This window comes from Peromyscus leucopus, chromosome 10 (assembly GCF_004664715.2).
Source record: "Peromyscus leucopus breed LL Stock chromosome 10, UCI_PerLeu_2.1, whole genome shotgun sequence".
NCBI classification, from domain to species: Eukaryota; Metazoa; Chordata; class Mammalia; order Rodentia; family Cricetidae; genus Peromyscus; species Peromyscus leucopus.
Window position 1 is genome coordinate 4,716,456 of NC_051071.1, and position 26,557 is coordinate 4,743,012.

General features: G+C 42.7%; 1 protein-coding gene across 5 annotated transcripts in view; it reads left to right on the forward strand.

Annotated features, from left to right (window-relative positions):
• Sptbn1 (spectrin beta, non-erythrocytic 1) overlaps positions 1–26,557 on the forward strand; it is a 174,544-nt gene that overhangs the window by 69,810 nt on the left and 78,177 nt on the right. Inside the window, exon 1 of one of the 5 annotated variants that reach the window (XM_028891553.2) lies at positions 2,402–2,896. The exons of 3 other annotated variants lie outside the window; for them this stretch is intronic. In XM_028891553.2, coding sequence (XP_028747386.1) covers positions 2,788–2,896 — 109 coding nt within the window. In that variant the 5' untranslated portion in view covers positions 2,402–2,787. Of the gene's footprint in view, positions 1–2,401; positions 2,897–26,557 lie in introns of those variants that run through there. One more of the 5 variants, XM_037208905.1, reaches the window with a different exon arrangement.

Genomic DNA, 26,557 nt, shown 5'->3' on the forward strand with positions numbered 1-26,557 from the left:
AACTAGGTGTGGCTTCCTTCTTCTCTGAACTCCTCGTGTATTCTTTTTTTTTTTTTTTGGTTTTTTTTTTTCGAGACAGGGTTTCTCTGCGTAGCTTTGCGCCTTTCCTGGAACTCACTTGGTAGCCCAGGCTGGCCTTGAACTCGCAGAGATCCGCCTGGCTCTGCCTCCCGAGTGCTGGGATTAAAGGCGTGCGCCACCACCGCCCGGCCCTCGTGTATTCTTTAGTATTGACTATTTGCCAGTAATTTGTCCTGCACTACTTGTCTAGCAACTCTCCCAGTTATCTTTGAATCCTCTAAAAACAAAAGTAGTGCGGGCCTAGTGCACACTGAATGCTATAAATGCAGCTCACCTGATAGTGGAGGAATAATGTCTCTGGCTGTTCTCTACTTTCCCTCAGCTACTGGGTTAGAGGTGGTCAGGTGGGCCTATAGAGTGGTGTCCTGTTTTCACTTGGCCCCAACCCACCAAATGGATGTTCCTATGGGGTTACTAAACCCTTCTTCAGCCTCAAAACCTTTCTTTCTGGTACTTGGATATATTCACTCTGTGTAGTTTAGCTCAGCTCTTTAGGACTGAGTGTGGCCTTTCCATTACACTGCATGTAACCTGGCTAATTAGAAAGTTCATTTAATGTACTTCCCCATACCAGAGAGCTTGAAAGGATGATAGCTGAATGTTGACTCACAACTTCTTCATTAAGTGGCTTAAAATTTAAAAAAAAAAAAAAGTTATCAGCTGCCAGATCACGTTGTAATCTTGTTTTCTGTGCTATAGCTGGACAGTCAGAGTGACTCATTATATCGTTGGCACATTTAACAGTGAAGTGAGTCTGTTAAGAGATCCCCCTTGAAGTAAATCCCCGTTATACTTTGTAGTCTTGATGTGATGGGAGTGAGATTGCGTGGAGAGGTGAGCTTTGAAAAATATGCCATATTTTGAAGAGTATCCAGCTTTGGTGGCTTTGTAGAGATAAGTATTATTTCTCAGTATTAACAGCTGAGGTCGAGAGTTCAGGGTTTCTTATAAGACCATAGAGTAATGAGGAAGCTTGGCTGTCTCCAAAGTTAGGTTTTGAGAATCTTAGACCAAGAGTGTCTTCTAAGACATAGCTCTTTGCTGTCTTGTCTAGCTTCAGTTACCATCAGCAGAAATAGGAGGGCTTTAGACTATCTTCTACATCTTGAATGTAAAAATGTCTTTTGTTTAGACCTGCCTTGGGAGCCAAAAATTGACAGTGTAGATATATTAAAAACACAGTTCTGTGGCTAAAAGTTGGGACTGTTCAGAAGTAGGTAGTCAGCAGGCTTTGCCATTATCTCTATCCCTGGTCAGGATGCAGCATTCTGTGAACTAAAGTCACACTGGTGTCCTTTAGGAAGAAATGAATCAGGACCTTGCAGTGTAGTGCTAGCTGGTCTGGAATTTATGTGCAGACTAGGTTGGTTTAACTTGTGATCTACCTTCCACAAACCCGAGCATTAATTGCACTGAAATTACCTTGTATAGTGATTGCTACAGGGTTTCAAGCTGGAAATGACATTTATCTGCCAGTTATTGTGAGGGGGAAAGTGGAAGAGGATAGGACTAAAGCCAATTAATTATTAACCATGGATGCATTTTGATCACGTTATTTTCTACATAGGCTTTCCTTTTGGTAGACGTGGGTGAGAGAAGCAACCAAAAGTTTAGAGGTGTCGGTAAACAAATCAAAGTAAGATTTAAAGGTGATTGCTGTTCTCTTTCCCAGGAACTTTAAGGTTCTCAGAATCAGATTCAGAGTGTTGTTTACCTGTGTACCTTCCTCCCACAATGCTTTGCACCGCGGTGCTCAGATAAATCTTCCTTGCACGAAGTTACTAACAGGGCTCATCACCTCAGAAATGTAATGCAGTAATGGCAGCTAGTCTGCCGAGATTCTCCAGCGGGCCTAGTTCTCATTTCTGCGGGCTGTACCCTGCAGGGTGCCCAGACTGACTTTGTTTTACTTACGGTGGCGCCGGGCTGGGCCGCCCTCGCGGTTGGCGCCCGCGCGGTGGCTGCCTGCGCCCAGGTGCACAGCGGCTGGGGCTGCGGGGCTCTGACCCGCCTCTGGGCCCTGCACCCCTTTTCAAGTGATAGTAATCGGAGACTTCTCCGTTAGGCGGGGCCACTCAACCAACGTAGTAATTCCAGCAGCTTAGTGGGGCCTGGCCGCGCGGGTCGGGGTCTGCAGGGTCGGCCTGCGTGCGCCCCTCCGCGTGATTCGGCCTGCGTTTCCTCCTCGGTGCTGTTATGCTAATCAGGTGACATCACCGCGCAGCTCACCGCAGCTCCCGATTAAATTACAAACCGGCAGCGGGCGGGCAGGCGGGCGGGAGGTGTGCGCTGCTGTGTGAGCAGAAGCGCAGCGTGCTTAGGGTTGGCCATATTTAAATTTTTTTCCAGTAGGATCGTGCCTCCTTCCTTCTTTCCCTCCTTCTCTTCTTCCTCCTCCCTCCTCCCTCTTGGGTAATTTATTTCTAGCTTCCAGGCAAGGGCCACACAAGGAAGGAAATCCACAGGGGATTAGATGCCGGGGTGGTAACTCGACCGGGCTAAGGTGGACTCTCCAGCCAACTTTCTATCAGATCACGCTGCACCCATTTCCGACCGACGACCGACCGGAATGCGGCTGGCTTGAGGTCCAGCCCTTTCTCCTGGGCGGGAGCCGAGCCGCGGAAGCTGCTGGGCGTTGGATGGGGGTAGGAGGGGGCCGGAGCGGATTCCTACCGTGCAGCCGGCCTGGACGTTAGGTTTGGCATAATGGAATTGCAGAGGACGTCCAGCATCTCTGGGCCACTATCGCCGGCCTACACCGGGCAGGTGCCTTATAACTACAACCAACTGGAAGGGAGATTCAAACAACTCCAAGGTAAGTCCCCTGCCAAAGGCCAGGCCTGCCTGGGGGTGTTCCGAAAGTATCCTTGGTGCTTTCTGAAGCTTTATTTCTGCCATATGGTTGTGACCCCAGTGAAGATAGCCGCCACACGGCCTCAGGTTGGCTGTGAGAGTCTCACTGAGGCGTTGAAGGAGGCAGTTGCTTACACTACTCCAGACTCTAGCACAGCCACCATTTGGAGTTTTTCCTCTCCAATACCTTTTGGTTCTAGGCTCTAGTTGTGAGGTATCTCACTTCCAGTTGTATACACACACTCTTCGGATTTTAGGAGTTTAATGTTAATGGATCCATGAGTATGTGTTTGGTTCCAGACCGCCTCTTTAACTTCCAGCTCCCAGCCTCTTACCTCTGAGAGCACTTGAAGGTGTAAAGTGCACTGCTCCGGACCCAGTGCAGTAGAACAATAGCAAAGGGGGGAGGGAGTGGTCTTTTTGTCCATAAGTCTTTGGTAAATTACAGTTTTAGTTCCGAAGCCGAATTTTAACTTTTGATGTATTGTGTTGGGGGAGAGCTTTCCCATCAGTTTGGTGGGCTATGTAATTTATAATAAAAGCCACTTATTGTCATTCCAGGGCTGTGGGTTGGATTACTTGGATCAATTACAGGCACTTTCTGGAGTCTGTGCCAGGCTCAAAAGATTGAATACATCCAGTATTTTACTGCACACGTTTTTATGGAGAACCAGATCCTGGCAATGCAGTAGTGTGCTGTGTTTCTGTCTGTAGCCTGGGCCGTCTCTGACCAGCCAGCAGGCCATGGTCAGTGACTCAGCCTATATGTGAGGAAGAAAAAAAAGGTTCGTAGCTGAAAACAGAGCTTGTACTGGGAAGCCTGTAGAGTCAGGTAATAGACAGGAATAGCTCTAGTACTATAAAGACTATTCGAAGACTGTGTTTCTTATTTTAACCCTGTGGCCTAAATGGTTCCTTCCAGGACGTAAGAAAGGAAACAGCTTTGTCCTAGTGTGTTTTCATTAGGAAGGGGTGATGCATTTCATTCATTGGTTTGCTTGTCTTGTGAAGTAGTTGACAGCATTGACTTTTTTTAAAATGAGGCAGAACAGGATGTGACTTTAAACATTCGCTAGGTGCTGCCACATTCCTTCAGCAGCCAAGAGGTAGGTCATTATTACTAGGGAACCAACTAAGTCTTTGGTTGCATCTCCTTGAATCTTTGAAGATGGATTTTTTTTTTTTTTCTTTTGAAAACTTAGGTGAGGGAGCTTGCAAGTAGTGAAATAGAAAAAACGTTGATTTTCTAGGTCTTTTAGGAGTCCTACAGCTGTAGAATCAGGAGCTCAGAATGCTCCCTTTTCCTTTGGCCTGGGCCAGGGAGAAGCACCTGTGGGATTCAATCAGAAAACTCATCGTTAGTCTTTAGCCTGTCCATGCTGTGTAGTTTCGGGGGAAAAATCAAACAGAAAATATAAAAAAGATAATGTGTGTGGAATGCACTCCCAGACCCACCCATAACAAAAGGCTGTTATTCTAAAAGGGTTAAGTGTGGTTGTAAACTGCTCACTGAGCAGGGTGGAGCTTACACACAGGAAATGTCTTAACTGTCCTCTGGACAAGGAAACATTTAAAAAAAAATCACACAAACGTCCTGGATATTTTAGTTCATGTTATTTTTCCTCAAGGAAATCTCATAAGAAATGGTGGGCATTAAGTTGGGTGGTAAATACATAGACGTTTCAGAAATGACTTTTGCCCCCTGCTTTAGCTCCAGATAGCCTTATTTTTAAATACTGTGGTTTTGAGTTGTGTAAGTTTGGTGTTGGCATTTCTATAACAGAAAACCACCTGTGTTGAGGAACTGAGAAAGGGTGAATTAACTTTCCAATAGGGTGGGTCACATTAGGATCACTAACGTTCAACAGTGTCCTAGTAAGAAATAAAACAGGTTGTGGTTTAAACCTTTCCCTGCTATTAGCTCTAGTGTGGTGTTTTAATATTTGTAGTTCTTGTTGGCGTTATTTTTGATAACATAGATTCTATGTGCTGACTTAATTTTGTGCTTGCTGAGGAGTCTGCCTTTGTACTCCTGGGTATGATCTTTCTTAATTCTTGTCACCCAGTGTATGATTTTTTTTTTATGCTCTGTATAGAATTTATATATTTAGCATCTGTGGCTGGGAAATGCTTTCATTTTGTGTAAGTATGTTACTATATATTTTGCTGGATGTGGTTGATTGTGCTAGCAGCGGTCTGATATTAAGAGGGATCTGGTCTATTTAGATAACATAGTGTGTAGAGATTTATGGGCCAGTGAATAAGTGCGGCGGGGGAAACATCTAATTGTTTAAGGAATGACTGAGAGATACTGGTTTTGTTGTGCTTGCTCACTTGTTTTTTATGACACCTAGGTTCATGGCATAAGAGAGGTCAGGGTCTCGAACTTCTGAACTCTAACCTTAACCATCAGTACAGTTTTCTTTCATTTTTCCACCTGCCGAATTAAATTATCACTTTCTTCAGGTCAATTGGTGTCTTATACAATGGATTCATAAGTTGACACAACTGAAATCAGCCTCATGCTTAGAAAACTAGTTAATAGAAGTTCATGATACCTTCCTCTAGTTTCTCATCTGCCAGCTTCTTCCTTATAACTCTCCCACTGTGTTTTCTGGTGCTTACTGTATGAGAAAAATTGCAGACTCTTAAGCTTGGCATTCAGGGACTCCTGTAAATGGCCTTATCCTGTGGCTTTTCTTTTGACTCCTTCAAAGTTAGCAGCCAGACTTGTGACAGGCGTCCCTGTCTCTGGCCTGGTGTCTTCCTGCTCACTTGCCTTTCACACCAGAGCACTGATCCAGTAGCTGTGGCAGAATCTACATGAAAAGCATCAAAATGAAAGTGTCTTTGTTTTCTTTGCACCTTACTCCATAGCCAGCGCCTTTCTGGAGAAGCACTTGCTACAGCTTCTGGCTTGATGCGTTTTTCCCTAGAAGGTGTCTTAGTGTAAAGAAGGAGAATAATGAATTTCAGACCATGGGAGTTCATTTCCATGCTCATTACATGCTGAGAGTTGCTTTTCAATTGTGTGTGTGTGTGTGTGTGTGTGTGTAAGAGAGCATCAGATTTCTTGGAGGTCAGATTACAGATTGTTGTCACCCACCCAGTTCAGCTGGGAACTGAACTCCAGTCCATTGGATTGTCTTTCCAGCCTTTTAAATCGAAAAATAGTAGTTTATTTGCTTGTGTGTGTGTGTGTACATGATGTGTGTGTGCAGATGTGTATGAAGGTCAGAGGACAGCTCTTCTAGCAGCATACCTCCTTCAGTCTGTATGTGCGTCCTCAGCGTTGGCCTCCGTTCACCAGTCTTGCTCAACAAGCTCCTTTGCCTACTGAGTCATTTTACCAACCCTTCATTCACTGCCCTGCCTTTCTACTACTTAACGACCGTTTTTTGAGATAGGGACTTATATAATCCAAGCTGGTCTCAAACTCATGTAAATGAGTCTGGTCTTAAATTTTTCATCCTCCTATTTTGACTTTTCAAATTAGAATTGCAGGTGTCCACCACCATGCCTGGCTGTTTTAATTTCTTAGCTCTTGGAGAAAGAATAGTGATGATTTTATACCCGTGAGTCATAAAGATCATGTATGTATGTATATATGTATTTTTTAAGACAAGGTTTCTTTGTGTAGCCCTAGCCATCCTGGAACTCTGTCTAGATCAGACTGGCCTCTAACTCAGAGACCCCCCTGCCTCTGTCTCCTGAGTGCTGGGTGGGATTAAAGGTGTGTGCCACACCTTAGAGAAAGAAAGTCTAGATCTGCTTGTTGGGAAGATAGTCTACACCTAAGGTTTTCAAGAGCAATGGTCAATATTTCTTTCACATTATAATGTGAGCAGAATTGATGACATTTTCTTTTTTAGATTTATTTTGTGTATGAATGTTTTACCTGCATGTATGTATACACAGCATGGTGCCTCAGGTCCTCAGACATCAGAAGAGGGTGGATCCCCTGGAACGGGACTTGGAGATGGCTATGAGCCACCATGTGGGGTAGGGACTGAACCTGGTCCTCTATAAACCAGCAAGTGCTCTGGACCTCTGAGCCAACTCTCCAGACCCAAGTGTCTATTTTTATCTATGTGTATGAGTGTGTTTTTCCTGTAAGTGTGTAAGTGCACGCAGAAAGCCAGAGAGGATATTAGGTCACTGGAACAAGAGTTGCACAGTTGTTAAGAGCCATGTGGGTGCTGGAGCCCAAACCCTGGTCCTCTGCCAAAGCAGCCAGCCGTCTAACAGCAGATGGTTTTTTTATAGGAGGGTTAGGGTGGGATTTATATGAGAACATTTTAGGGATTTTATGAAGCATGACGTTGTTTTGTGGGGTAGATAACTTTGTGGGGCAAATCATTAAATCAAATTAAACCTTTCACCAGTTTCTTAGAATTAAATTCTAGTAGATTTGTGACTCCACCCTGTTTTTGAGTGATGTGCTTATTGTAATTATTGTCATAGTACTTAACTTTAATATGTCATCATGCTTAACAGATTTTTTTAAAGTCCTCAGCATGAGAGCTCCTACTTAGTAAATTCAAATAAACGTACATTTCCTCAGTACATGTGGTCCTGTGGGGCAGATAGTCACTTGCTTCTTATAAAGACACAAGTAATTGTCTTTAGATCAGTCAGTATGAGACTAGCTCTCCAGAATTCAGGTTTTCTGACTCCCAAATTTGACAGCCCTCCTGTAGTACCCACCAGTGTGTAGGCTAAGTATGGGCAGTTAGTGTGTGCAGAAAGCTGCTCAGATTTCAGTTGAGATAGCCAAGGGAACACGGAACAGCTTCAGTCCTTAACACAGCGTTTGGGAAGACTGCTGGCAGGACTCCTGGAGTCAGCTGTGTAGAAAGGGAAGGTGCAGGTGTCTCTGTGCTGCTGTGCTGTGGAAAGCGGGCAAGTTCTGAAGACTGTTCACATGCCTGCCCCTTGTCACATCTCATGTCCAGGAAGGTCTGCTCTCAGTTCAGGTGCTTCTTGTCTCTTCATGGCTTTCTGAAGTATCCTGTCCCTTCCTAAAAGGCACACCTAAGAAGTTAGAGCTGGCTCTGCAGAAACGTAGGATTTGATTTCATGAGAACGTATGTCAGAGCATCATCCCCTCCTGTGCCTGATACTCCACCCAGCAGAACTCTGTAACCCTGCTGACTTTTCACTACTCAGCCTTGGTTTGGTTCTTCCACTGGCGATCATCTCATGAGCCAGGTCATTATCTAGAACTTTAGTTCAGATAGTCGCACTCCAGGCTTTCTCAGAGAGAGTGAAAGTCAAAACCCCTGCTTGGTTTCCTTCCTAAAATGTAAACTCAGCACTTGGTCACTCTGCTGTGATTTTTGTACATTGCTGTTGCAGCTTTAGTACATTTTTCCTTGGTTTCTTACATCTAGGAATCCAAACCCAAGCTGGGTCTCATTATGCTCTCGCCCATTACATAGAGAAACACTGAATATCTGCTAAGGGCATGGACTACCTTGTTTGAAGAGTTTTACAGATTGAAGCTCTCAAGATGAGGACCCAGATTCAACAGTAACAACATGTCTTGGGACTTGCTAGAAATATAAATTCTCAAGTCCTAAGCTATGTGAATCTGGAACATCCCAACAATAAGTATTTCTAACTAGCTTGCCAGGTGCTCTCTGCACATCTTCCATGTAGGAACAGGCTTAACAATCCGATTCTTACTAAGAAATGAAAACTGTGTGTGTGTGGGGGGGGGGGTATTTAGAATAAAGTGTATAATAAGGAGAAGGCCTTGAGCTAACCAGGAGTGGGCTCCAGCCTGCTGTATTTAAGGAAGCCACTTGACAACTGTGAGCTTACATCACTCCCTCTGCCATATGGGGTCAGTTACCCCATTTCTTCCTCTGAGTGAGCTCATGATAATAGATGTCTAGTCTCTGAGGATGGCTCAGATAGGCACTGCTTTAACTCTGTGTTCCTAATAAATAACCTATTAGATTTATCCTCAAGAACAAAAATCCCGGCAACTTGAAATGATAGTAGGTGAAACCTGGCCACAACCCTGCCCTGATGTCTGAAGATCTGGGCTTCGCTCCCTCTCATAGTAGCTTCCAGGGTTTACTTGACCAGGGGGCTGCCACGCTCTTTTAAGTTTCCCTAAAAATGTGCAGGTACTATTAAAAGTACCAAGTTTGGCCATTGTTTCCACTATTGTACTTCCCTTTAAAGAAAATTGAAACTACACAGAGAAATCCTGTCTTGAAAAACAGAGAGAGAGAGAGAGAGAGAGAGAGAGAGAGAGAGAGAGAGAGAGAGAGAGAGAAAGGGAATTTATAAATGTATAAATGGACTGTAAATTCCAGTGTTGTACTGACTGCAGGGGTTGTTTACCTTTCTGTGCTGGAAAATGATGTGGATCATGACAGCTTTACCTTTGCAGCCTTAAGTCTGTCATGCTGGAATTATACTTTGCCAACCCTGACAGATTTAAAAAGCCAGCAGTTCTCAGATTCTGCTGCTTTCCTTTCTCCATGACAACTTCATAATCGGCTCTGAGATCCAGCTATGAAAAAATAAAAATAAGAAGTTGTGAAAACAAATGATAAGGACATTATAAAGATGCATGTTTCTAATCTTCGCCAGATCAGTTTAATTGAAAAATTGACAGTGCTAAACTATTTAATGAGTGCACAAAACTTGCCACTTGAAAGCTTAATAGTAGGTCAGTATGGTGTACTTTAGATAAAAGCAAGAAGGATCCTAATTAGGAAAAAAAAAAAGGTAAAACTGACTCTAAAACGCAGCTCTTGTTTTCTTGTTTCTTATTATTAACACATATTCACTGGTGACCTGCTTTTCTCTGAGCTTTGGTCTTCTGGTTGGAAAATGTGTGGTGAAGGCACAGCCTGAGCTGACCAACAAATCTGCACTCTAGAATCAGAGTGAGAAAGAGGAGACGGAGACAGATGGAGAAGGTGTTGAGCCACCTCATCCCATGGAGTTTTTGTTTATCTTAAATTTAAAGGTAGTTATTCACTCCTGAACACAATCCTTGTTTGAATAGTTGATCATAAGAGGAGGCAGGCAGCCAGTCATCAGTGGCATTTGTTGGGGTGCCAAATCTAGAAACTGTGCAGCTTCTTTGGAGTTTGGACTACAAGGCACTTGGAACCTTGGAGAACCTTGCTGTGGGACACTGTAGATGATTTACAATTTGCTAGAAATGCAGCAGCCCAGGCCCACCCCAGACCTTCTGGCTCAGGACCCTGTCTTAACAAAATCCTCAGGAGGTTTTTATGCAGTTTCAAACTTCTTAAGAAGCAATCTTGGAAATGGTCCTCCCCCTCACTCCTTCAAGGATTTAGGGTAATGGAGTCCTGGAAAGGGTGTGTCCCTGAGGTTTGAGTTTGTTTTTGTTTTTTTTTTACATATAGTTCATGTTATATATACGCAGTTTTGTTTGTTTGTTTGTTTAGCTATATTGTTTAACTAATTATAAAAGTGATCTGACCAAATGTATAATAGTGAAGTTTAATATTTCTTTAGGAGATTAAAAGATTTTTTTTAAACTTTATTTTTATTTATTTATTTTGAGGTAGGACCTGACTATGTAGTGGTGGCTGGCTTGGCAGAACTCACTTTGTAGGCCAGGCTGGCCTCAAATTTATAGAGATCTGCTCGCCTATGTCCCCTAAGTGTTGGGATTAAAGATATGCTTGACCACATCAGGCCAAATTAAAGGATTTTTAAAAAAAAAGAAAATCATTGGCTAGCTCTTAGCTTTGTAAGTCTTAGCAAAGTTTGGCTGGGATTTTTAAACTTTTTAATCTTGAAGTGAGAGAAATTGGTGAGGTTAAAAAAAAAGTTTCCTTTCACTTACCCCTTGGTATTAGTAAAGAAGACAGAATTATTCTAGGGGCTAGAGAGGTGATTCGGGAATTAAGAGTACTCGTTTCTCTTCCACAGGACCTGAGTTCAGTTCCTAGCACCCACATGGTGGCTCACAACCATCTAACTTCACTTTCAGGGGATATGATACCCTCTTCTGAACTCCTCAGGTACCAGGCATGCATCTGGTATACATACATACATGTAGGCAAAACATTTATACACATAATGTAGAAGATAAATAAAAAATTATTCTTGGCCAGAATTGTCTAAATTCTTCCAGAATTTTAATATGGTGTTCAATGAAATGGACTTAAGCCTTTTAAATACTGTTAAACTACTTTTTAATGATTCATCATATGTGTATGAATGTTATGCTTGCATGCTTGTATGTGTACCACATGTGTGTGTCTGTGGGAGTCCCTAGAACTGGGGTTACAGGTGGTTGTGAGCCACCATGTGGGTGCTAGAGATTGAACCTGGGTCCTCTGCAAAAACCAGCAAGGTTTTTTTTTGGGGGGGGGTGTTTTGTTTTTTTAATTATTTATTTTCATTTTATGTGCATTGATGTTTTGCCTGAATGTATGTCTGTGTGAGGGTGTCAAATCTTGAAGTTACAGACAGTTGTGAGCTGCCATATTGGTCCTGAGAATTGAACCCAGGTCCTCTGGAAGAGCAGTCAGTGAGTGCTCTTAACTGGTGAGCATCCCTCCAGCCTCCAACAAGTGTTTTTAACTGTAAAACTGTCTCTACCGCTCTGAACTATTTTTTTAATTAATAAGAAATACTCCTTGTGTTGAACAGTGATTCTTGTTTACACCCTATCCTTGTACAGTGATCTTGTGTTTATTTAATGTTGCTATTCTTACAGTTGGTTAGACTGTGTACAGTTTTCATGCATACCAAACTTACTTGGTGGTACTTACAAGTTTTGTTGTTAGTGTATTTGAAATATATTAAATATATATATTTTATTTGACAGGTACTTATTTTTTCTGAGTCTACAATTGAAATTCTAAAGCAGCTGCTAATAATTTAGGTAGGAGAGAAAGCACCTCTATTTTTTGACCAGAGATTGTGTCCTTTAGGAGAAAGAAAGGGCTGGAAGAGATAAGTTACCCATAGTGGGAGGGCATAGGCAGAAGCAACAGCCATTAGGAAGTGACTTAAGTGACTCCCCTCCCCGTTTTGTGTGTGTGTGCGCATGTGCGTGCGCGCGCACGTGCATGTATGTGTGTACCATACTATGCATGTGGAGGTCCTGGGACAGCTTGCAGAGTGGGTCACTCTTACTCTCTTGTACTGTATAAGGTATTGAAATGCAGTGGCTAGGCTTGTGCAGGTGCTGAGTGATCCGGGCAGCCAGCTGATGGCTTTTCAAAAGCAGGATTGAAGGGGATGAAAGGACAGAGTTAAATTCTAGCTGCTCAGTTGTGTTTTCCTAACGTGTTTAACATACAGCATCATCAGTATTACTGTGTTCTCAATAAATGAAAATGAAAGAATAGTTACATGAAATTTGACAGTGCAGCAAAGTTTAACTTCCCATAGTATTCATATCACATACACATTATAATCAAATTAATTCAGTGTCTTTTTTACATTTCACTTCACATTAAGCTTTTCACTTAATTATTTCTGTGAATCTTGGCAAATATTCTTAGCTTGCCGTTGTAAACCTGAGAACTTCATTTACCAGTCTTGGGATGTTTCCTTAAGTAAGATAGGGATAGCATGCATACTGTATTAATGAGATTGCTGTAAGAATCAGATGAGCTTCTGTGCGGAAACCGATGGTTGTATGACCCTTAATGTAAGTGCTCAGTAACCCACAGCAGCCTTGATGATTTCAGGTGTTAGTTAAATGATCAAGGAAGCCTGGCAACTAGTGCCACAACTTCTAGCCCTAACCCCACCCACCCCCCATTCACCCCCAACCCCCTTCTGGGTGTGGTTTCCTTCAGTGTGTTAGAAGAGTGTTCAGCTTGCCTGGAAATGCACTCAACTGAAACATGTGCTTTTTTATTTAGAATGAACATGAGGCTAATAAGCCTATTGGGCCAGCTGACTTTCGATGTAGGTTGAAGATCACCATGGTGACTCCTCCCAAATTCATGAAAAGCACTTGGAGCAGCTATTGCTAAAGCCAGGGGACATCCAGTCCCAGCCCTCAGAACCCCTTTGTTAGAGGTCCCTTGTGTGTCCAAACTAATGCTGTTGGTCCTCCAAGACACTGAATCACTAACACTGCTACAGTAGTCACAGTAACATGGAGGCAGAGCCTGGTCTATATTTGGTTTCACAAAAGCCTTGTGAAAGATTTGGCCTTATTGTCCCTTTCTAATATGAAATGATTCAAGTGGGAAGTGAACTTGAGCACTAAGGCACACAATTTATAAAGTATGTGAGGAAGCCATAAACAGTCTAAAGGCTCTGTTCTTCTCTCATGGAAAGTGCACAGAATTGTCTTTATTTGAGGTCATTTACAGTGGAATTTTGTAGCTAGATACCATTCAAACAAAAAACCAGTTTCAAGAACGTTATGTGTACTTAACCTGAAATCCTTCTACAAACTGTGGACATTATCTTGGAGGCATCAACATACAGTTGTTGTTACAGCCAAGATGGTAAAAGACCAAGCAGTCTGTTAAAAGAAATGTCGAATTGCCATTTTTAAAATTAGTTTTATTTTTTCAAGGAAGAGAAACTTTAAGGCAGTGGTTCTCAACCTTCCTAATGCCGTGACCCTTTAATACTGTTCCTCATGTTGTGGTGAGCCCCAACCATAAAATTATTTTTCTTGCTACTTCATAACTATGCTGTTGCTACTGTTATTAATCATAACTAAGTATCTGATATGTAGGCTATCTGATACGTGACTCCTGTGAAAGGGTTGTTCAGCCCCTTCAGAGGGGTCATGATCCACAAGTTGAGAACTGTTGCTTTAAGGGGTTTCTTTATTTTTATTTGCATCTATTCTAATGCATAGTCTATTGTATTGGTAAGTTCCAGGGAGTCACTGTAGGTCATTAGCTACTGTGTGTAATACCTGAGATGTGGATTTAATTCTGGTGTTTGAACATAGTACTCTGATATGTTTTGAGTAGATACTTATCCTGATAGTTATATTTAGTCTTGAATGGTAGAGAAGAGGTTCTGTATTATCTACAAAGAATGGATGTGCAGGTGAGTTCCCACTGTGCGCTCTGTGCTGGTAGCCAGGGGAGCCGTGGAAGGAGGGTAGGGCAGAACCTGGTCTTAGTGTTGTGGTGGGGATGACTGCACAGGACTTTATCTCTTCAGAAGCAGGAGGAGGCTAGAAAGTACAAGCAAATCGTGGACTCACTAAAGCCAGCATTCGATCCCTGCTTCATTAGTGACTTCACTTATTCTCATTTTTCTCATCTTGAAAGAATAGCTCTCGGGGTACCTGTAGAGATTAAATTGAATGTATTGTAACTTCACCCTGGTCCGCCAGAGCATAAACCTTCCACATATAGGGACTCTCCCTTAGTTCTGGGGATATTGGTTATTTTGTTTAGGTAAAGATATGTGAACTCCCTGGAGAAAAGTAAGGGGGGGGGGAGCACTCTTGTACTCCTGTGAGGAGCACTAAAAAGCTATTTCGTCTCCATATTCTTTTCTTGTCCTTGGCATGTCTTTCATGAATAAAGAAGCTGTCTTAGAGTTTCTATTGCTGTGATACAACACCCTCCCTGACCAAAAGCATCTTGGTGGAGGGACAGGGTTTATTTCCGCTTCCAGTTCCACATCACAGTGCATCCATCATCAAGGAAGTCCGGGCAGAGACCCAGAGGCAGGAATTGAAATAGAAGCCATTGCTTAACTGGCTTGCCTCCCCGTGGCTTGCTCGTTCTGCTTTCTTAGAGTACCAGGACCACCAGATCAAGAGTGGCAATTCCCACAAGACCAGTCTGGTGGGGACATTTTCTCAATTGAGATTCTCTCTTCCCAGATTACTCTAACTTGTGTAAAGTCAACACAAAACTAGTGAGCACAATGGGGTGTGGAGTAATATACATAGGAAGTTCTTTGTAAAGTAATCTGGTTTTCCTCCTGGTTGCCTCACCTCCCCTAAGAAGACAGGTGGCACCAACAGCTACTTCAAAAATTTTTGAAGAATGAATCATTTAGTATAATGATTTTGTCTGTGATTTAATCAAATTATAACCTTAGGAAGGTCTGGGTTAAGCTTATTTGCTTTTTCAATTAAACAAAAGCTAATATGATCCTAGTGAATCTCTGCCATTAAAGCTCTGTTTAGGTATTGCCTGTAAATGTATTCTTCAGAACTGCAATGTGCTGTGGAATTTTCTTAATGTTGCTGTGTAGAGAGCCCCTAAATACAAATACAGAAATTTGGATAGGTAGAAATGATTGGCTAGAGTTAGGCATTAGGTATCTCCCATTCCTTTTGTTGAGTATAATGGTTAAAAAATTTATAATCTAGGGGCTGGGGAGATGGCTCAGCAGTGAAGAACACTCAGCCAGGTTCAGTTCCAAGTACTCCCGTGGCAGCTGACAACTGTTTGTGACTCCTGGGTATCCGACACCCTCACACCAGTGCACCTAAAATAAAGTTATATAAAAACGTTTATAATCTAGCTTCATGGCAACAAGTGTTCAACAGTGTATCCTGTGACACTGGATCCATTTCCGGGTGTGGCAGCCGTTCACATCTGTGTTACGTTCCTGTAAAGCAAACCCAGCTTTTTACACCGCGCGCGATGTGCCTTTGCTCCAGGGCCTGCGGCATGAGTGATGCTTGTGTGGAAGCCAGGCAGGTGACTCACTCTGATCAAACAGGCAGGGCCTCAGAAATGTAAATAACACATTAATGTGCACACTTACCTTGTGCACAAAATTAAAAGAATTTTGTCCTGAACTATTCTCTAGTTCTTTGTGTTTCCCAATTCTCACCCTTTTTTTTTTTAATAGTCATATGTTTTCCTCTGCAAATAGATAATTTCAAAAGTATGTTATTTTTTCATTTGAAACACAGGAAACCATTTTTAAAAGTCATTTATCAGTGGACCAGAGTATGGGCCTATTTGACTGGGGCTTCTTAGTCACAGAACCATGCATATTGAGGTGGTGAATTCATTCAACTTTTCTTGGGGAGATAGGGTAAAATTGAGGATGGGAATCTAGAGTTGTGGTCTTCTTTGCTTAAGTCCCAGGTGGAGTAGAGGCTGCAGGAGCTAATGTAAGCCTTATTTAGCCCTTACACACAGATACACACCCCAGTCCCACGGGGACCCACTTTCTGCTGTCACAGGACCTTTCTTCCCTTGTTTTCTTGTGAACTCATAAATTAAGGCATTGATCCAGCTTCTTTCTTTATGATAAGGAGCAGCCCTGATGTCTATTCAGGGTCTGAGGAAGTAAGAAAGAGGTGTCTTGGTAATGCAGAAGTTTGTGTGTGAGCTAATGTTTTTTTTTTCTCTTCTAGTAGGAATTTGCATTGTAACTTGTCTAGATTCTTTGCATTAAAAAGAAAACAAAACTACTCTTGGAGCCCTGGTTATTAAAATGATGATTTTTTTTTAAATTTTATTTATTTTATTTTACAATACCATTCAGTTCTACATATCAGCCACGGGTTCCCCTTTCTCCCCCCTCCCACCCCTTCCCCTTACCCCCAGCACACCCCTCATTCCCACCTCCTCCAGGGCAAATCCTCCCCCCAGGACTGCAATCAACCTGGTAGACTCAGTCCAGGCAGGTCCAGTCCCTTCCTCCCAGACTGAGCCAAGTGTCCCTGCATAAACTCCAGGTTTCAAACAGCCAACTCATGCAATGAGCATAGGACTTGGTCCCACTGCCTAGTTGCCTCCCAAACTGATCAAGCCAATCAACTGTCACACCTATTCAGAGGGCCTGATCCAGCTGGAGGCCCCTCAGCCTTTGGTTCATAGTTCATGTGTTTCCATTCATTTGGCTATAAAATGATGATTTTTTGCATAATTCAATCTCTGTTTAATATTCTATTTATAGAAGGGCTTCTATCTACAGCTCCACTAAGCAGCTGGACTCACAGGGATACAGTTTCCACCTTCAAGTAGCCCACCAACAAGAACACAATAGGAGTTTTGTTGAGATTTTGAGTAGATACTCATTCAATAGGGAAGGTGGGCTTTACACACTTGCAGAGTGGAGGACATCTACCTAGGTTGCTGTGAGAATCAACTACATTCATTTTGTGTGGACCCTCTGAAAAAGATACATTCATAATTAAATACAAGAAATTTTTATGTGGGGAAGACAAATGCCAAGTCTGTTTCTGTGTTTACTCGATTGCTCAAGTTCCTGCTGGTGGAAAAGGCAGGGTTCTGTTGGCAGTAGCTAACGTTGGCCGAGTGCTTTATGCACCAGACACATTCAGTTTGTTTATGTTGGTTTGTTGACAGGTATTGCTTTGTTGCCTGCAGTGGTTGGGAACTCATGGTCCTCCTGCCTCAGCCTCCCAGTGCCATCACACCTGGCGTTCTTGTGATTTGCTGTATGCATTCTTCTTTGACCTTGACTCTGAAGAATTCTAGAGATAAGAACAGAAATTTTCTGTTTACATGTGAGGAAGCTCAGCATGGAGGAATGAAGTAACTTGCCCACTGTCATGTGGTAGTGGTAGAGCTGCATCCACGCCTGGCTGTTCACAAAGCCCAAGTAGCTTTACACCATGACTCCACACACTCCTTTCTGAGATACTTATCATCTTGAGATGACCTAGGTGTGGCTGGGTGTGGCCACCATTTGGAAGTTGTCTAGCAGCACTTCCTACAGTTCTCTCTGTCTCTGCCTGTTTCTGTTTCTGTCTGTCTGTCTGTCTGTCGTCCCCCCCACCCCCCAGCCAGGCTGTGGAACTCATTGAGTGGTAGTATAAGACATGGTTTCTGCCCTTTCCTCTGGAGGTCAGCTCTTCTAGGTCAGGGTCAGAAAGCCACCAGTTGCTGTCAAGCTGCTGCTTAAATTACCCACCCTTTAAGATGCATCCTACTCAAACTGGCCGCATGGTAAACCAGTGATACTATGAGAAACATGACTAGTGCCATCCGGTTTGGAATGGGAAGCTACACCCTTACCACCACATTCTACATCTGTGGTATCAAAGTTAAACCACAAGCTGCTGCTGCTTCATTGAATGTGCCTTTAAGAAAAAGGCGTGGGGTGCTTCCCGACATGAGCTGGGGTATGAGCCAGGTGCACTCACACACACACACACACACACACACACACACACACACACACACACACACACACTTACCCTTTCAGACACCCTATGAGGTAAGTAGTATCATATCTGTCCTGTGGATTGAGAAACCTGAGACTTGTAGTAAGGTGAAATGTTTCTAGAGAAAAGAAATACCTGGCAAGTAATAAAACAAATAGGTAACTAGCGTAGGTGAAACTATAGCAAGACAAGGCTGCTTTTTAACATTTCTTTGAACTAAAAGCCAATTTTTTCTTTGTGTCTGTGTGTGTACATGTGTAAATGTTCAATGTGTGTAGGCACACATGTGTATACATATGTGTGCATGTAGAGGACAGAAGTCATTCCTCAGGAGTCTATCATGTGGTGTTTTTAAAATTTTGTTGTTTTTCCCCCTGACATGGGGTCTTGTTATATAGCCCAGTCATTCTTCTGCCTCAGTGTCTCAAGTGCTAAGGTAACAGGCACGAGCCACCCTGACCTGCTCAGTTTTGTTGTTGTTTTGAGACAGGCTCTCTCTCTCTCTCTCTCTAGTCCTGGCTGTCTTGGAACTCACTCTGTAGACAAGGCTGGCCTTGAGCTCACAGAGACCCACCTGCCTCTGCCTCCTTAGTGCTGGGATTAAGGTCATGTACCACTGTGCTGGGCCTAATTTGTTTTTTGAGACAGGGTCTCACGGGCCAGGTTCTTATTAATTAGGCTGGGTTGGCTGGTCAGCAACCACCAAAGATCGACCTGTCTCAACCCTCCCCCACTACCTGAGTTCTTTGCTCATTTGCTTTGTTGTTCTTTTTAACATATGCTCTAGGGGTTGAACAGGTCTAAGCTTTCAAAGCAAGTGGTTTATTGAGTGAGCTAAACTCCCTGTCTCTAAAGCCTATTTTTATAAAGCTGTTGTTGCCGATGACTAAATCCTTCCATAAAAACAGTGCAGTCAGCTAATTTGTGTATCATTGGCATTGTAAGAGCAGGAAGTAATGCCTCTATATACATTGAAGGGAGGGCATCACTGACATTCTCACATGCGAATAATAGTCTCCATGGAGGCAAGCAAGGTATTTGGAGGATGGAGTATGTAGCTAGCCTCGTTTTTGTGACACTGAGATTTTGTGAGTCGGGATCCTTCTGAACATAGAGACAGATTTATAGACTCACTGGGCGCAATGTGAGGGCTTTGGATTGAGCTGTTGGGTGAAATATCTGCAATGACTCAGTGACAGCCAGACTGCTCCATTTCAGGGTGTGTCTTGTTCAGGGACTCAATTTGAATCAGTCTACAATCATCTGAAGCAAAGGAGAGGAAAATTTGTTTACATTTATTAAGGAAGCTGTATCCCAACAGAGAGCCTTGTTTTTCTTGCTTTCTCCTAAGATAAAAATTAGCCTGTAGTATAAGACAAACATGCATGGGTGGATACTGGGTAATAGTGCCCACATTTAGTACAATTTAGTTATGACAGCAGAGTTAGGGAAAAGGTCTCTGCTTAATCACTGTGTCTCCTGGTCTTCCTTTTTCTGATACTGCTTGGCTTGGCTCAAGTAAAGCTAGAGTGTTGATGTTGGGGCATATGTAGGCCCCGGAAGAAGGCTGTTGGCCCTGCTTAGTGCTTCATTGTTCCTACTGTTTGGATGACTTAGTTGTGATTTCTAAAACATCTTTTGAAACCTTATTGATAAAGCTTCAAAGCCAGTTACTTATAATGTGCTCTAGTTGTTGCCCATTGCAGCAGGCTGTTGGAACAGCATAATGTACAAGAAGAGAGTGGACGTCATGATGAGCAAGCATGTTACAGGTATACATGTACAGGAAACACAGATGTATAAAGCACAGTCATTATCTGAAGTTACATTCTAAAAGAGAAGCCTAGGCAGAAACGGCAAAAGAGTAATTTTGGAAGAATTATCAAAAACAGGACAGGCTTATGTGATGATAGGTGCATGGGGTACAGGTTATGAACAGAGGGTGTCAGAAAAACTGTAATATAGTGGGGGAGTTTACCTAGGATATGATAGATTTTCTCTCCCCGTTTCAATTATTTATGCATATTATTTGAAATTTGTGCCTCCATTTTGCTAGCTAGCTGTAAGTTAATGCTGGCATCAGTGCAGAGAATCTGCTGCTTAGCAGCCAACATTGGCAAGTGGCAGTAGACAAGTGGCTGGTGTTTCAGTTTTCTTGCAGGTTAGCAAGGGCTGTAGGTTTCCTGATACAAATCTAAAGGCTTCTGTAAATAAATGCACAGCTATACACGGGCACTTTGATTCGTCCAAATGCTCCCTCCCCCAGGCTCTGATAGATGCCCACTGCTTTAAAAAAAATAAAAATAAAAATAAAAAACTGAAAAAAGAAAAAGCACCACTGCCACCCCCAGAACAACACAACCCAAATCTAAACAGTTTGGGTTTTCTGTTCTGAGGTCACAGAGTCAGTCCTGTAGGGAAATAATGGGCTGTGAAGCCCCGGGAGGGAAAATGGGAAGGTATACTGGGACATGGTTGCAATGAGAGCCTCAGCTCAGGCTGGTACCTGGCGAGGTTAGTGTTCCCGAAGCAGCCAAACCAGACTTGCAGATAGATACCACCTTGTGCATGTACAGTTCAGAGGTTTTGCTGCTTTGATTCCTGTGTTCCTTAACAAATCCCAGGGAGGTGTGATTGCCATCATGAAGATGAATAGAGTGAGGCACAAGGGAGATTGTTGGCCAGAAATGCTCCGCTAGTCAAGTGTAGCCAGAATTGCAACCCAGGCAGTCTGCTTCCAGACTTGTTTGTTTGTTTGGTTGGTTTTTTGAGTCAGGGTTTCTCTGTGTAGCCCCGGCTGTCCTGGAACTTACTCTGTAGCCCAGGCTGGCCTCTGATTCACGGGAGATCCACCTGCTCTGCCTCCTGAGTGCTGCGATTAAAGGCCTTCGCCACACCGACCACCGCCCTTGGCTGTTGAATTTTTTTGATTTTAAACGTTTTCACCTGCTCGGCCATTCATTGTTAAGTTTAGGCCCCACTGGGCACTTGGTAGTCTGCTGTCTACATGTGAATGAAGTAGTGAGCCCTGTTTTGGGTTTGGCTGTCCCCTAGCATAAGTAAAGATTTCCAGCTGCCATTTACATTTTTTAGGCCACTTTTTAAATTTCCCCAATCATGTAAAAACAGTTTTTAGAGAGGTTTATCCATGCTTGTTAAGATCTTATAACCACAAACTTGGTTTTGCTAGCTAGTCATTATGTTGTAAATCTGACACCAGAGAAGCAAGGTTTTTATTCATATTTATGATTTAATTTGATCTGAGCCATTTTCTCCTGGTGGTAACTTTTTCTGTGTGTATGCGATAATTATGCTCAGTCCAGAATCACCAGACTCATCGTAAAACTGATGGGCCCTGTTTTCTGTCTTCTCTGCCTTAAGGAAATGTGGCTCTTTCTTGGGAAGGTCTGAAAGATACTGAGATACTGCTGGTGCACTTTTCCCTTCGGAGAAACCTTGTTGTGTGAACATGTGTATTCTGTTTCCTCCTTTGTTCTCCCATAAGCATAAAGTTGGTTTATATAGGCCATGGGATCTTCCCTTTACTTTAAGCTGCAGTGTATTTAAAATGTAGAAGGAGCTATAACAAGTGCATGGTCAAAGTGAGTTAGAACAATTTACATTTGTCTTGTAGTCTGTGTAGGTGTGTCATTCAGAGGGAGGAAATGGTGTATTGGCCTATATCCTGCTATTTTCTCCAGATTGAGTCTGTGGATGTGACCCCTAGTCGGGCCTGAGTACCCAAGGAGCAGGGCTTCCCTCTATAGTAGCATTAGCATGTTCAGCATCCCAGTGTGTTCACTTAGCTGAAGTTCACGGCTGCATGGGGCCCCTCACACAGAGCAGCACTAGTTGTCAGGTGAAGCTGCTTCTGAAAAGAGCCTTTGTGAGTCTCAGAAACTCCTGACCTTGGGTTTATGTAAGGTAGGTCTGAGAGAATTGGTGAGAACTTGGGGACTGGTTTTAGCTGGTGCATCTAGATTGAAATGACTCTATTGTTTCTCAGGCTTTTCTAGAAAGTACAGTGTGACTGTGCAAGTCAATAGCCTAGAGCAGTTAGCTATATTGACCTTGGAAATGGGTTCTAAAGCCTAATCTCTGTTCTAAACGCCCTTCAATTCTCTTAAGGGCAGAAGCAGCATCTGAGAACTGCTCTTTTTGTTGTCAGGACCAGCCTGCATGCCTTTGTTGTGTGAATAATTAACGTCCTCCTTTTACTCATTCACATTGAAGCTGGGGTGAAGGGTTTCTGGGCTGCTTCTGTTAGCCTTGGACCTCCTGGGGAAGGAAGCCTCCACTGTGGTTAGAGGGAAACCTGGAATGTCATAAGTGGTGGCTGATTGGGAAGCTGTTTTTCTCTGGAGAAAATCGCCTCTTGAAGGTTACTCAGGGTGCCTTTGTTTTGTAAGATTTCTTTTCTTGCTGGCATGTCAAGTGGTAGAGATTAAAGGTAGAACTAACTACATGTAGAACTAAACAGTATTTGAAACTTGGTGCAAACCAGCAACATTCAGAGGCTTCTTGCCCACGTTGGCAGTTAGCGTTCCGTTGTGTGCTCCACTTAGCACATGAGGAGCACGTTGATCCTTGTGACTGGGAGAACAATTTTAAGCTCAAGCCTTGGGATTTGAGATCAGTGGTGTTGCGCAGCTGCTTATTTGTGTATGTGTGGAAGGGTGCATATGAGTGTGTGTAATGGCATCGTAATCTTAGTGTTCACGGTTCTCCTTCCTCGTGTTCCCCGTCCCTCCCTCCCTCCCTCCCTCCCTCCGTGTGTGTGTGTGTGTGTGTGTGTGTGTGTGTGTGTGTGTGTGTGTGTTAGGACTGTACATGCCAAGCAAGAATTCTGCCCCTAAGGCATGCTGACCTTGTTGAAGCCCAGGCAGGACGTGATCTTGGTGTCCTTTACCTCAGCCTCCCTAGCAGCTGGGATTATACAATGCACCACCGTTGCTGGCTCATCCACTGTGGTTTTGTTGTTACTGGTTTTTGTTTTTGTTTTTGATCTGAATGGGAAATTTACTAGCTGTAACTGCTTATCTTCCTCATTAGCCCTTCAACATTGTCAGTGCTGTGGAGAGAGACTGACTGCATAGAGGTTTATGGTGACACTGACCCTGTTGGCTGTCCTGCTTGTCCAGACATGAGTGTCTTTTGTTGCTTTCCAGGGAGTCTTGGCTGGGCCTGGGTGGCCTTAGTGCTAATTGGTTTCTTCTTCTAGACTGGCAAGCCAACCTTGCAGAGCTTTCATGTTTTGATTTCCTTGCTTTGGGGAGTTGTGGTTGCTTGCTTGATTTTTGTATGTGGTTGTCTGGTTTTTAACCTTTAATTTGCCCTGTGACCACTTTGGGGCTCAGGGACAGCCCTCAGTTAAAGAACTGTCCCAGGCCTGAGTAAAGTCCTTCCCCTTTTATTACTGCTTCCTCTTCACAAGCTGATTACCAGTTGCTGCTGGTCTCATTGAACTTCATGAATCCTGAGCATTTGTCCATAGGAACAGCCTTAAGATAAAAAGACCCTCAAGTAAACATTTGTTGTTGCTGTTGCTGCTGCTAATTGCCTCAAGCTATATGTTTTATAAATTAATCACTGCTTGCCTCCAGATCCTATTGAAGAACTTTCCCTGTGTCTTCCCTGAATGCAGATATGCTGCTTTGTGATTTCAAGTTGGGGTGAGGATGGGGGTCACTGAAATGATAAGGGCCAAGAGCCAGGGTGGCTCTGAAAGCCATGGTAAAGAGGAAACCCACCTGGGAGTTTGGTTTTTTGTGATCTTGGTTGGCTTAGACACTTCATCCTGGTAAATAATGGTAAATTATTTCATTTTTGTTTAAAGTACATGACGGCAGAAAGTTGCAAAACTATCTTTCTTAAGTCTTTAGTTCCAGGGTTCCAACATATACTTGTGCAAATATTTATTTATTTATTTATTTGGTTTGGTTTTTTGAGACAAGGTTTCTCTGTGTGGCCCTGGCTGTCCTGGAACTCGATTTGTAGCCCAGGCTGGCCTCAAACTCAGAGACCCCCCCTGCCTCTGCCTCCCGAGCGCTGGGCTCAAAGGCTTGTGCCAGCAAATGTATATTTCTTATTCTTTTTTTTTTTTTTTTAAGTCTTGCTGTCATGGGTCTCAGCCCTTTGGCAAGTCTGAGTTCTGTTGGGTAACAGTGGTATGGTGTTTCCCACTCAAATGGAAATGGTTTCTAAATTCTCAAAATTGGTATGTACTTGTTTTAAAACGAGAAATTAGCCAGTAATACAGAAATCTGCAGATGGAATGAAATGACTCCGTCTTTGCTTGTGCTCCTTTGAGATAATTGTGACTAAGAGTTTAGAAAACATACTTCTGTACATATGCATAACTTACATTTAAACATTCATTATACAGTACACTATGTATGCGTTTATGTATGTTCTGTAGACTCCCTACATTCATTAATGTGCAGTTGCCTTCTTGGGTTTCCTCATTTTTAATGTGTACATGCCTTTTGTGACTGCCATATTTTAATTTTTCTTGACCTTTGTTTTTAGCCCTTTCTTTTGTTTTCATTGTTCTTAGGTATAAATACTTTAAAAATCTGTATGTATCATCCTATGTATCTTTGTTCTGACATAAGTTTTTATAGAGAGTGGATGTCTATAGGTGAGGAGGTACGTATTTTATCCTTCTACCAGCCACACACAAGTATGCCAGTTGCTCCATGTCTTCACTAAAGTGACAGGACTCCTCACGTGTAAGGAGTAGGGTTATAGTTTAATTCTCATGTAAGTGGCATCTCTCCTGTCTGTAATGCTTATAGAACATGTTTGAGCCTCCAGCCCTTCCCACACTGATTGTAGATTGTTATCTTTATAGTGGCTGTTGAGGAGAAATGGCTTAGGTGTTCATTAAGCAATGAAATGCCACTGAAGAACAAATTGGTAGAGAAGAGGTAACTAGCACTTCTCTGTAAGGAGGCTTGTTTACCCTGTCTCACCCCACCTCCATACTGGCAGGACTGCAAACAGCCAGGTCCCCACACCTTGCGTGGGGTGGAATGAATGGAGGGGCATGTTGGTGGGACAGATTTGCATTGATGTTTAATAACAGGCGTAAATGTCCACAACAGAGAAAACAGAAAAGCTAGTTTATTTCTTTATTTCTGTTCAAAGCTTTATTTTTATCGTTAGAAAATTGAATTTGGATAGATCAGTAGTTTAGAGGTCGATTCATGGGCCTGTTTGTGTCTTATGCAGCATCTTCTACAGAAGTAGGTTTAGAAGTTTGGTTATGTTCTTAGGAATGAAAAATTTGGTTTGAATTAAAATAGAACACCCACTTATAGAAACTATGAACTGTCCTGCCATCCCACAGATATAACAGGTGGTTGAATCAGGTCATTTCTTCCTCCTTTAAAACAAGGCTGTACTTGCTTGTATAAGCCTGATGATGTAAATTTGATCTCCGGAGCCCCCAAAAAGGGGAAGAAGGGAACCAGTTCTACAAGTTGTCCTCTGATAACCACACGTGCCCCATATGCACACAGTTTTTTTTTTTAAAGGTACGAGTTGTATCTGGTGGTATGTAAGTAAAAATCATGCACCGTATTTTCAAGTGTGTTGTCATACGGAGTGGAGCAGATGATTCACTGATCTCTCAGGTGGAGAACTCTGAGGCCCTTAGAAGCACCTCCTTGGACTTAGTCCCATGGTTCTCAATGTTGCCTAAGTTTCAGGCTGTACTAAGGCTAGGTGTAGAAACCATTCAGCAGAGAGACTAATTCAGAACATGGATAAAGAGAACTCATTTTAAAACATGCGTAGTATTTTAAAATGAATTCTCCATGTAGATTAACCTCTTGAATCATAATAAGAATCTTTCCCTTTGCTTGAAGGGTCATGTATAGAAGGGGCTCAAGTATAGGAAAATAAAATCCTCTGGACTATAAGTTTAGAGTAACCAAAGGACAGTTTTGTGCTAACCTCGTTGATGTAAGCATCAAAAACAGAACACACTCCTTGATGAAGTATCCATCACATAAGTAGGAGAATGGCAGGAGCGACTGCTTCAGTTTTGGCTCCTGTGACTCACTGAAGCTTCACTCTACCAATTTGTAATTCAGAAATGATATCCTTGGGGATTACCAGTTTGCAAATGTTTATTTAGGTGTGCTATACATTATTTATTTACAAATAAATGATTTATTAAATATTAAAAAATTTAAAAAAAAAACAAGGCTGTGTACATTGTATACTTGTGGGTCTGCCAGCCAGAACTGTAGTGTTTGGCTAGGAAAGGACTTTTGTTCCCATTTCTGATAGGGGTGAGGTTGAGGAAAAGAAAATTAGGAGGCAGGTTTCAGTGTTTAATCTGTGCTGTGATAACTTCCGTCTCCAGTCTCTAAAAGTGGCTAACAGCAGTTGACGGTGTGAACTGGCTAGTGCTCTGGATTCTTAAGGAATTGGACATCACTGCTTAGTTTTTAGGTCAAGAACTCTCTAGATGTTTTAAGAAATGTATTTTGTTCATTTATGCATGTG